Source organism: Leuciscus leuciscus (genome assembly GCF_965113295.1).
Source record: "Leuciscus leuciscus genome assembly, chromosome: 22".
NCBI lineage: Eukaryota > Metazoa > Chordata > Actinopteri > Cypriniformes > Leuciscidae > Leuciscus > Leuciscus leuciscus.
The window spans coordinates 18,275,617-18,288,505 of record NC_138746.1 but is presented as its reverse complement, the minus strand read 5'-3'; the positions used below and the strand labels follow the sequence as shown (position 1 = coordinate 18,288,505).

General features: G+C 38.9%; 1 protein-coding gene across 5 annotated transcripts in view; it reads left to right on the top strand.

The window, feature by feature from the left end:
- Nucleotides 1-12,889, top strand: part of syt14a (synaptotagmin XIVa) — a 44,894-nt gene that overhangs the window by 18,056 nt on the left and 13,949 nt on the right. For 3 of the 5 annotated variants that reach the window (XM_082153082.1, XM_082153081.1, XM_082153083.1), the window contains exons 3-4: nt 2,377-2,529; nt 8,342-8,566. In XM_082153082.1, the coding sequence (XP_082009208.1) occupies nt 2,377-2,529; nt 8,342-8,566 (378 nt within the window). Of the gene's footprint in view, nt 1-2,376; nt 2,530-6,301; nt 6,956-8,341; nt 8,567-12,889 lie in introns of those variants that run through there. The other 2 variants (XM_082153080.1, XM_082153079.1) reach the window with 1 other exon arrangement.

Here is a 12,889-nt window from a genome sequence, read left to right as displayed (position 1 = left end):
ATAGTGTGCGGAGACTGACAGTAAAAACTCTCAGTACAGTGGATTATTTTGTCCTGTTATTGATGTCTGTCACTCAGACCTCATTGACTAAATTGCCATCTGACTGCAAGACTTTCAGGAGGTCTTGTGACTGATGGATTTTTTTTCTCCCTCTGTAAGGTGGCTAAATGCACCTCAATGCGAGCTAAATATATTTCAATAGAACATGACAGGACACAAACCAGAAATAATTGTAAATGACAGAAGGGAAGGGGGAAACATCAAGGGGGAGAAGAAGCAAATGGGTTATCAGGGAAATGTTTTCATTGCATTGATCAGGAAACACACAGGCTGTAAATCAATTAGCAGCATCACTAAAAATAGCAGATGGAGGGAGAGCTGTTTTATAAGTGCTTGTTTGACCAGAATCACCTCATACTCTCAAAGACTGTATTAACTCTCTCAATGACTGAATTCATAACAAAACATGAAAAACTTTTGTTGCAGTTGTTTTTAGCCTATGTTTTAGAGCATCTTGTAATTATTTATTTGTTGCATACTATATTCAAGTTGTGAATCTGTGAGTTATCTACGAGTGCTGTATAAAAATGTCTCTTGTTGTTTGTGCTTTCTTATGCTATTGATGTCTAACCGCAGTTTGTAATCGTTTAGAAGCAATAGGGACGTTAATGTCTCTGTTGTCAGGAAGCACTGTGGCAAATAAGGAAAATTAGATTTCAAATTTCCATCAGCCCACCACATTACCGTCGTATGCACATCAAATGTGTTGTGTGCATGACTAGGCTAAACAAACAGACCAGATTCACTATACCTAACAGGTATTTGAGGGTTGTTGGTTTTTTCAAGAAATTAGCTAATTATGGTAGTTAAGTAATAATTCATTGTTCTAACTTACTCTTCACAGTGTACACCATGAAAAAGGAGTGTTGTCATTTGCATTCGGCCATTGATCTGTTGATCCTGTGTTGTGACGTCCTCCGGCGTGCTAAAAACAGCAGCAGCTATAGCTGGTGTCAGTGCTAGATCATGCAGTTAGCGGTTAACTGGCTAAACAGGATCAGTGACAGCAGCAGCTCTGTTGCCATGGTTAAGTGCTGCTGTTATGTAACAAAGATCATTACATTGCTTTTATTTATTTTTTTCCACACTCTGGAATGGAACATTATGGATTCTCTCCATTCTGCATTAACAGTGTCCTTAATTACTTTTGACCTCGTCTTATCCTGATTGGACCTCGGATGCATTTACAAATTTAAATCTTATCAATAAATCTGTAGTATAATTTATTAGTCATTTTTCATTAGTAATGTTACAGTTGTCGCTGACGTTACAGCCATAATACGATTTTTTTATGGTATATTTGTAGCTCATGGTAACATTTTTATTATCTTTTAACCAGCAGCCCAGAGATAAAATAGATTTTATTCTGAATTGGAAAGTGATACAAGATCGTTCAGTATTGTGATTGACCAGTCAGAACCACATATTCTAGATAGCTGTAATAAAGTGATTTAATAGTTTAAAACAGGAATTAAAGTGGTCCAACATGGAAGGATTTCTTTCTCCTTTTAATATTTCACTCTGTTCCTGTCAGACAGCAGCACTAGAACTGCCATCCTGAGGGACAGAGGATGATGGGACAGAATCACATAGCATAATTTGTGTGAATAATTCACACCTACTCTTGCAGAATGTGTGTGTGTGGAGCTTTAGAGTCAAATCCACTCACACAAAGCTGTGATACAGTTCAGTGCAGAAATCATCGCTGCTAAGTTTATTTCTTCTCGAAGTGAGTAACCAACCGTCTGGAATCGGGTCATATCCCTCTGTCATCCTGGAATATGTTGCCACACAGAGCAGTTACATTATATCTTTTTTTTTGGTTGGTGTTTTTAATTAATAAAGGAAGGTGGTTAGGTCAGTCAAACCCTTTTCAATCATTGTGAACATTTCTAATTGGTCTGTTTCTGCATTTCTGGTCTCTTTCTGGTCTCAGAGTAATGGCTGGACTAATGTCTTTCTCTTGGACTGATATGTGATTGATTTAACGGTTGATTCATCCTAGATCAAGCAGAAACCTGCTTCAAAAGTACTGACAAATATTTATAAAAGTTCTCACTGTCACGGTAAACCTGTATTTTAAATTTGGTTTTCCAGGCCTGGAATAGTCAAGGAAAGAAAAAAATTTTATAGAAAGCAAATTTGAATTGTATCAGAATTTAAATGCTGATACTTTTTCCCCAACCAACTGGAAAGGTCATGGAAATTCTTTCTATATATTTTAATAAATATTCTATCATCTCTTTCTCTCTCTCTCTGTCTCATTTTCAATGTCCCTTATTGTAATAGTAAATTAATTTCTCTTTCTCTCTACAGTGTCTCCTGAGGCTTTGGGGTTCCTGTCCGGGATTGGCGTGTTCATCTTCCTTGTGATTGTACTCTTTCTTTACCTCAATAACAAACTGTCCCTTGAGAGTGCCAACCAACTACCCAGCCTTGACCAGTACAGGAAGAGCACAGAAGCAGCAGGTTTGGGCTTGTTTTTCTACGTGTGTGTGTGTGTGCGTGCGTGCGTGCGTGCGTGCGTGCGTGCGTGCGTGCGTGTGTGACATACAGAGACCCCTGGATTTGGCCACTTAAGCCATGTTTATAATGAATTATATACACTATCATTCAAAATGTTTAGGTCAGTAAGATTTATATTTCAAATAAATGCTGTTCTTTTGAACTTTCTATTCACCAAAGAATCCTGAAAAAAGGTATCACGGTTTCCACAAAAATATGAAGCTGCACAAGTGTTTTCAACATTGATGATAATAAGAAATCTTTCTTGAGCAGCAAATCAGCATATTAGAATGATTTCTAAAGGATCATGTGACACTGAAGACTGGAGTAATGATGCTGAAAATTCAGCTTACATGCATTTTAGATAGGTTAAAATACAAGTTATTTTGAATAATATTTTACAATATTACTGTTTTTACTGTATGTTTCTGACAGACCCCAAACATTTTGAACTGTAGTATATAGGAAAAAGTGTGACCTTTAGGGGAACTGACTTCATACATCTGTTAAAAATAAGTTTTCGTTTGGTTTGGTGTTTTGAATCTGATGCAATGACAGAAGTGTCCAAAATACTTTTAAGGGTAACTATGTAGGAAGGTTTTTTTTATTGTGATTTTTTTAACTACTGATATTAATAGTTCAAAGGGGAATATAGATTTTTTTTTTTTTATCAGAAACAGAAATGCCGGATGTACAGTACAGTATGGATCATCATCATTGCTGTAAGTGCTTGAGTGTGTGTTGAACTCTTCACACTGGTATTTTTATCACAGTAGCGGTCATTCATTAAAAAAAAAAACATGATTTATTTCTTTCCTTTAGATTAAAATAACTTCATAACATTCTGTAATGACTGAGACCAAATTGTGAAGTTTTTGAAGCTGAGAGGTCCCGGATAACATGAGTCCAAATTCCCAAACACTGCGTGACAATCTCCAGAGAGGTAATTATCTGCTAAACTCCAGATTAGAGTCTGTGAGAATTACTAACAGAGCTTAATTAGCAACACTTAGGCCTTGGAGATGTTTGTTAGACACGATTTGGTGGTTTGAAATTCTGGGATAGGCCGTAAACTCCTTCCTGTTTGTCTGTCAGACACGGTGACGTGCTGAACTGGTTTGGCTTGTGATCTTCAGCGCAGAATATTGATCGGAGAGGACCGATGCCACTGGCCAATTATTAGATCAATAGTATATGTGTGTGGGTGTGTGTGTGTGTGAAAATGAAGGGATCATGTAACAGCCCTGAGAGAAAATCTGGGCAGAAATCCAAACACACTCAGGATCAAATGTCCACATTGTCAGTATACATGCACACACACACACACTCACACAATAAAACTGGCTTGAATAAACTCAATGAACCATACACACAACTACCTTTTGTTTAAAACATGAAGCACTCAATCACACCTACGCACTTATACTGTTGACAGGGGCACTTAATGCCCACACACACATCCTACAGACAGGTTCTGGATCCATGGCATCACTGTGCTGCCCACACACAGGGCTTTACATAACTCTACTCAGCATCAGAATCAGTGGCATAATCAGAATGTCATTTACTAGATATGTATGTTTGTACTTATTTGACCTGGTGAAGCACAGTAAACATGGATGTGTATTAAACATGAAATTGTCATGTTGTAGCGTAGTGCAGTGGTTCTTCGTTTACTGCCATGTTGTGATCCAAAAATCAGGGTCATGAACAGCAGAGAAAAACAATGCTGAAAGCAAAGATAAAATGCAATTACAATAAAAAATAAAATAAAAACATTACCATTCCATTTAAAAGCTTGGGGTTGGTATATTTATTATTTATTACACGGCTCTGTAGAATACTTGATTCTGATTGGTCAAACACGCTTGTTTGTTAAATGTTATTCCCCGATAATAACCGCTGAAAACAGATAACTCATCCAGGTTACTGATGTCAGCAGCGCTATACTCTTGCTAGGAACGTTTTTTCTTTGTGGATGTTTTTCGTTTGGTTAGCTAATAAAATATTAAAACAAAGTCAAATTAATATTTTGTGTGCAGTTAATTAACTATGCCATCCAGTATCGTGAACTCGCTCTCTCTTGTTTCATACAAACGCAACTGCTGCCATTTTTGCGACTATTGTTTTGTACACATCTGGATTATAAGTAGGGATGAACGATATATTTGGCTGACAAATTAAAGTTGATGGTTTGAATTGCTTTAAATATGATTGAAATCATTTCAAAAAAGGACAATACAGTTAAGTGCAACATCGGTTATCGGCTTTCAAATATAAAGAATTATCGGTAATCGGTATCTACAAATATTTTCATATCTGTGCATCCCTAATTATAAGATAACAAACATGTACGATTTTAAAACAGTTTTCATCTCAAATCAATATCTCTTATCCCCATTATTATTTATGTGGCAAAATGCTGTGTAATAAGTGGTATGCTGCAGTACCGTATCCCTTAAATGGCTGTCTAGTTCGAACTTGCCACGCTAGCAACTGCTCTCTCCATGGAGGCTTTGCCTTTAAAGACCTAATAAAATATTTCGTGTTTTTTTTTTACAAATATAAACCGTTTTTTTGTTTGTTTGGTTTTTTTGGGATACTAAGCTAAAAAAACAGCCTTTTATTTGAAATATATACATCCAATCCATATATATATATATATATATATATATATATATATATATATATATATATATATATTTAATTCAATGTCTTTGTGTACAAGTCTTCACTTTTGATTAATTTAATGCACCCTTTCTGTATTAATCTCTAATTTCTTTATTTATTTCTGATCCCAAACTTTTGAATGGTGAAAATATGATATATATATTTAGCTATTACTTTTTTTGAAATAGCATCTTGACTGAAGTTTACCTACTTTAAATTATGAGTAGCTTGTAGCTTGACAAAGTAGCATTCCCAGCATTGGTGCAATGAATTTGGGTCCTGTGTGAAAACCAGATGTGAACAACGAGGATAATGCGTGTTATATGTCGCTGTATACGCAGACCACAAAATATAACTTATATTTAATAGTAAATATTCACTATTAAATTGTGTTTGTGAATGTTCACTGACTTTCATTGAGTTTTTTGCTTTGCTGTGTCTGATTGGCTGTGCCAGTCAACCTTACACCCTGCCAGAAAGGACCTCCCTTATGGTGTTCTCTGTCTAAAAAATATGAACAGAACTTATTTGCCCTCTGTCTCAGGGGAACATCTACTTATGTTCTCTGCCAAATTGATCAGACTCCAGTAGAGTAAACATGCTGGACACGTCCACGAAAACTCTGAACCTGGTGTCTGTGGTTCCCTGATCCATCTGCTGCATGCATTACAGCTGCATAAACTACAATCATTATATATAATTACAATTATACATCGTAACATACGCACATCTGATTGTGTTCAGAGGCAAATTGGTTCATTCCTGGTTCAGTCTGTGTGTGGTTTCTGGTGGATTTTGGAAAAGCATAAATGCCTGTCATAATGGTGAGTGATTTGATCTCTGACTCACTTCACCTGTGTAGCAGTTGTTTGGCAGAGCATGCTGGGATTTTTCACCTCCTGGGAGACTTTTGTGTACTGTTATTTAGTTGTTTTATGAATCATGATTTTATAAATATGGAAATTATGTGTTATGTAATGATGATTTGTTTTTCATTTTTCTTTCTTTTTTCAGGTGTTCAGATCATTTTTGATTACAATATTTTTCGCCATTTGAAATATTTTTAACTGTAGATTTAAAGTGGTCTATGATGTAAATATATTTTGTTTATGGAGGATTTTGAAATGACTGTTCCATCGATGATAAATTTAAGACTGGCCTGGAAAATTGGACATTTCAGAGAAATCATAAACTGAGCAATTAAATCAAAACTGCAACATGGCATTTTTTAAGAGCTTCCAGCTAAGTCTCCCCTCCATGTCTGCCATGTTGGAATCGGTGACGGAGAAGGTTGATGACTTGGCTTATGCGCTGAGCGACGTCACGTACACAGTGAGCGGAGAACTCGCCGAGCATGTGAACACCATCATTCACAAAGTCCAGGCCGAAGAGCTGAAGAGGATTCGGAAGAAAGAGGCGGAAGAGAAAGAGGCTGCTGCACGGCAGGCCCAGGAGAGAGATCCTTTTCTGTGTAGGACTGAAATCCAGACCCAGGCTGCATCTGGCCAAGAGAAGGACCCCCAGCCTCAGACTGCAGGCGACGACAATAGTTCAGTGCTGTCAACTGAGACCTCTACAGAAAGTGACCTCTCACAGACTCCTCACACAAATGGATCCTGTGTTAAAGAAAGAACCATGTCCACTAAATTAAAAACACCTAGAAGCCCAGTGGATGGTGGTGAGAAGAAGAAATCTAGCAATAGGGAGAGACGTGCTGGAGGTGAGAGAATGAGGCTGCTAACTTTTCCTTCCACTCTCTGAACCTCATTAGATGACTTTGTCCAAAAAGTCACAATCTTTTCTTTCTTCTAAATCTGCCTGGACTCTTTGGAACTGAACTGATCTATCATGTCTGTCATCTGCTGGGAATGATTTCTGCTGCGGTCAAAATGCTGTTTTGCTTTCCCTCTATTTTATCTCTATGGGAAGACTTGAACTCACCGCGTTTAATGCTCTTCTTCTTCCTGTCACTCTTTTATGTCTCTTTCTGTGTAAAAGTACAGGGGATTTGTTTTTCTTCCTTGGTATAAATTATTATTGCTTGGCCTCTCTAACTGAACTTTCACAGATGCTAATTGAGAATTTTGGCTAAAAGAGGATATACACATTACTGTATTACCTGCATGTACCTTCTTTGAATCCCATGTTATGTGAGAATGTGTTTTTATTTGTTAAACCATATCGCCCTCTAGTGTTTGTGACAAAGGACAAAGGAAGATGTTTTTCTGCTTTGTGGTGTTTGTTTGCAGTTACTGAAATGATAAATAGGCCTGGAAATAAACATAATTTATGTATATATATATATATTTATGGTGTGTGTGTGTGTGTGTGTGTGTGTGTGTGTGTGTGTGTGTGTGTGTGTGTGTGTGTGTGTGTGTGTGTGTGTGTGTGTGTGTGTGTGTGTGTGTGTGTGTGTGTGTGTGTGTGTGTGTGTGTGTGTGTGTGTGTGTGTGTGTGTGTGTATACAGTGTAGTATGTAGTATATGCAATTTTTCACCTTTTATCTGGTGATATGCCCATGCTAAAATGTATAAATAATAGAGATGCACCAATCGACCGGCCAAGGACCGTAATCGGACGATTTTCCGTATGATCGGCCCTATGAATAACACAATGAAGACTATCCAGTGTTATTTTACATTTGATTACTTTCATTTCTGTATTTCTTACCTGAATATACTGTATACCCACCTGAAAAACTTAGAGCCGTGTTTATTTCATAACTCTTTATTCTATTGCATTTATTTGTGCTGTTGTTTGAAATTTATTTGTTCTTATTTTATAAGTCTTTTTACTTGTTTTTTTTATGAAAATAAGATTTTGCATTGAAGAAAAGTAGATTTTTGTTTGTATATGCCGTCAATTATAGTCCTTTGAAAGAAAATCAGAATCGGCAAAAATCGATCGCGTTTACAAAAAAAATGGAAATCGGAATCAGCCATGAAAATTGCAATCGGTGCATCTCTAATAAATAGGCTGTTGAGAGAAGTTGGAGAACATTTGACCGTCATGAAACTTTCTCAAAATTATGTTTGCTTTCTTCTCGTGCTTAAAATACAGATACAAATACATTTTCACTTTTTCTTCCACTCTTTCTCTCTCTCAGATAAGAGTTACGTGAATGCAGACTACCACTGCTCGTCGTCAGACAGTGATGATGAGGTGATTGGCCAGTACCAGGAGGCCGTGTCTCGATCACAGGGTCTCCGGGGGGGTTCTGCGGGGACTAACTCAAACCACCAGAAGGGCTATGGCTGGGACACACGGAAGAAATACTGCCCCCTAGCGGCTGAATATGATGGCTACAGCAGCGAGGCCTCAGCAGATGACGGTAAATTTACATTTCACACAATAAACGGCTTTCTCAAAGCTATATGGGATTTGTTGTGTCTGTGCTAGCTGAACCTCTGCTATTAATACTGATAGGAGGATTGCTAGCGAATAGCTTTAGGTATGATAGACCACTGTGGATAAAATCAAATCAAGTTTGTTGTTACATTAAGGATGTACATTAATGTTGTTGCTGAATCGTGTTGATTTGAAGAATTATGGTATTTGTATACGCTACCATTCAAAAGTTTGGGGTCTTTAAGATTTTTGTTATGTCTTTGAAAGAAGTATTTTATGCTCATCAAGGCTGCATTTAATTGATCAAAAATACAGTAAAACAGGTATATTGTTAAATATGAATACAATTTTAAATACATGTTTTCTTTTTTAACATATATTACAATATAATTTATTCTTGGGATGGCAAAGCTGAATTTTCTGCTGCCATTACTCCAGTTTACAGTGTCACATGATCCTTCAGAAATCATTCTAATATACTGATTGTAACATAGCCTACTGTAGCTACTACCTACTCGCTGTTTTATTTTATTTTTCTCTCTATTTGCTCTGTTCCTGTTCCCTTGGTTACGTTCTATTGTTGATGTATGTGTGTTTGTTTTGTTTATTATTAAAGATTACCTTGGTTTTCCATTTCTGTTGTGCGCGTTGCTGTCCAACACCAACGTGTTACAGAATAAATCAAGCGTAGCGTCAGTTCTGGCAGGTCACGTTAGTCAAGCTTGCATCAGCTGACTCTCAGCTGATCTACGTCTACCAATAGGAATACGACGCCTATCACTGTATACATATATAAGCTCGTTCAGTATTATCAGCAGTCATCGCGTTTCTCAGGAGCGAATTACCCTCCTCCATCCCCAGCTCCTCCTCTCGTCCAGTCAGTTTTGCATTCTGATTCCCCTTGAATCAGAATAAATTCTCGAATTATGTTGTACTTTAAAATCTTGAGTTAATGATATCTGCAAAACATTTATGTTGGTTCTGTTCTTTTTACCCTAAGGGGGGTTATTGCTGCTCTCCCTGCTCTTATCCATGCTAGGCTGCATGGATGTGCAGGAAGTTCTTGCCCAGAAAAGAACCATACCGCCAATCCTAACTGTATGCTAATTGTCAATCGAATTTGACGATACGATTTGTGGTCCTGACAGAACTGATCCTTTATAAAAGGGTACAAAAAAAGATGGACTTCCTTTGTCCAGCTGCTATGCCTTGAGCAGGAAGAGCAGTGCCTCAAGGACCACATCCGTGAATTTCTCCATCGGGCGAGCCAAACTAAATTTCCTGATCTCTCCTTGTGCGCCTTCATGTATACCAGCTTAAACGAGAGCAGATAGACCCGCTTGCCCGGTGTTGGTCCTCGAGAAACTTTCGTAGAGTTCGTGGAGTGAGTGCTGGTAAACTGCGGGTCCCAGTACAGAGCATATGCCAGAACCTACTGTAGACATAGAGCTTGAGCGAGCTGCGAGCCAGATCCTGGAAGGAGGACAGAGCCAGCCATCGCCCCGGAGCCTGAGCCTCGCGAAACGTCTGACCAGGTGCGTGAGCTGGCTACATCGTTTGTTCCTCTGGGGTTGCTTGTGGAAGCTTTGATTTGGAAGAGGATAAATTCCTGTTTCTCCCATCCCCGCTGGTCCCGTCCAGCATAAAGTCTCCGGAGTTCCCGCCCAACCTCCCTCTCCTGCCTCCTCTTCCAAACTCAGCCAGTCCGTCAGCCTCGCCTCCACTGGTTTACTTCAGCCCCTCGACGACTCCTCTGACACCAATTCACTGTGTGGATTCACCTCGAGTCCTCAGTTCTCCAGCATCGCCTAGGCAAGTGGATCCCCCGTCTCCACCTTCAGCCACTGATCCTGTCACTCCACCTCGTCCGTCAACTTGTCGGTTCTGCCTTGGCTCCTCCCTCCCTCGACTCCACCAGATACCATCGTCCTTGCGGCACCATTAGGCTCCCTCATTCCTCCGGCTCAGATGTCGCCCTGCCTGCGCCATGCACTTACAAGCCGCCTGCTGTGCTCCATCTCTCCACCCGTTCGCTACGTCTGGCGCCACCAGCTCAGTCCCACCAGCTCCACCTCAATCCTCAGGCACCCTTGCTCCACCTCGGATGCTCGTTGCTGTGGCTTCGCCTCGGCCTCCAGGACCATCTGCTTTATCTCTGTCAGCCAAGTCTCCACCATGGCTCCTCGCTCCATCGACTCCGCTGTGAGCTTTCATACTGGCTGCTCTCTGGATCACCGCCTGGCTACTCTTGCTCCTGGCTCCTCCCACCGGCATCGCCACCCTGTTTCTCCCGCCACCATTGCACTTTATTTCCTGCCCTTCGCCTGCCGCCTCCATCCCCAGAGCACGCACCTTCCTCAGTTGGACTGTTTAAAGCATGAGGACGTGCCTTCCCGGTGTCCATAGAGATAGATAGTTAATCCCCAATTTTACCTATTCATTTGTCCGTTGTTGTCAATGTGTGTTTGTTTTGTTTATTATTATAAATTATCTTGATTTTCCATTCCTTTATTGTGCTCGTTTCTCTCCAACACCAACACGTTACACTGATGTGGTGCTTTTATTATTATCAATGTTACAGTTGTGTTAACAGTAGTGATGCTTAATATATTTCTGGAAACCATGATTAAAAAAAATTCAGGATTCTTTGATGAATAGTAAATTCACAAGAACAGCATTTGTTTGGAAGATCATTTTTTTAATAACATTATAAATGTCTCTACTGTCACTTGTGATCAGTTTATTGCATACTTGCTGACTAAAAGTATGATTATCTTTTAAAAAATAAATAATATAGCCGCAAGCGACAATCTTCGGGGTCCAAAAATCATTGTTCCATTTGAACGAATAGCAATCCAATTGAAACGTATCTTATGATGTGATTTTTGTAGCAAAGTCCCTCTTGAATCTCCACTAAAAATCTAAATATATATGTGGTGTATGTGTGGACTCATATTCAACATGTAAATTTACTGTAGATGCATGGATAGGACAAGGTCAAATGATTGTGAAGATTTGCAGCTCAAAACTTAATCTCAAGAATTTATCTTTTCATTGGCGAAGCAAAGTTTTGAGAAGTTTGTACTGTGCACACAAGATCCAGGCATAATAGGCATACTGGGTCATATCAGACACATGAAAAATTGTATCTGCTAAACAGTTCAAAAGATCAAAATTATGTTGATAACTTTTTGCCAGCATTGTCTAGCTGACATGTGCAAAGTTTGGTGAAGGTCTGACAAACTGCCTAGGAGTAGTTCAAAAAAGTAGTACAAACACAGGTTTCCAGCAGCTTCGGTGCTTGGACCTCTAAAAATCTTATGAACCCTAAACTTTAATTGTAAGTGGGCAAAGCAAATAGATTGAAACCCAAATTAAACCACCAGATGGCGCTGCTCAACTAAAAATCCTCTGCTTATAGATGTTTGACATCTGAGTGTCCTTTTTTTGAAGAACACTCAGTACAGACACAGTAGAAAAATCTGAATGAAACCTGTTTTCAATAAAAATGACCGTGGGTTGTTCTTTCTCTGGCAGGAGTGATTCTTACAGAGAGCAAAGGGTTTAAGATCATGAATATATCAGATATCGAGTGAATTAGGACATTTCTAGAAGAAAACATATGGGCATAATAAGCCAGAACACTTTTTTCCCCCTCCTTGCTTAAGATGAAAGATGAGAGAACAGAAAAAGAGAGTTCTTGGCTGTTTTGCTCCTCACGTAACAGGAGAAGATCAGATGTTATTCTGTTTCGGAGGAAGATGATTGTCTGATATTATATCAATGGATGATCAATGATCATTAGTAATAGAAATAATTAGGGTTATTTTTTTGTACTTCCAATTGTCTATTCATCTGTCCTTATTCCATTCTGTGCCAAAATCCCTGCTGGAATCATTGCAGATGCTCAGAGCAGGAAGATAATGGATGATGATGAGGATAAAGAATGAAAATGTGTCAAAGGGAATCGCTTTCAGAAAGAAAAAAGCAAGAAGCTGGTGGATATCTCTCTCTGATTTCACCCGCTGCTTCTGTGAACTACTGCACAGAGAGACAGATAAAGCTGCATGCTTTTCTCTTGAGCTGTTTTCCTGGAGGCAGGAGAGGCTGTAGCCTCAGGCCATCTGTATAATACATGAGGCGCTAACACGCATACACACATTTACATATACACTCACACACTCATGTTGCTTGAATGCTCACAAGTACATAAAAAAACCCATACTCTTGTGCACACATACTCACATTCTTACACTCATACATAACAAATGAGCCGAGTGTTTGCAGTTGGAACCAAAGAGGGTTA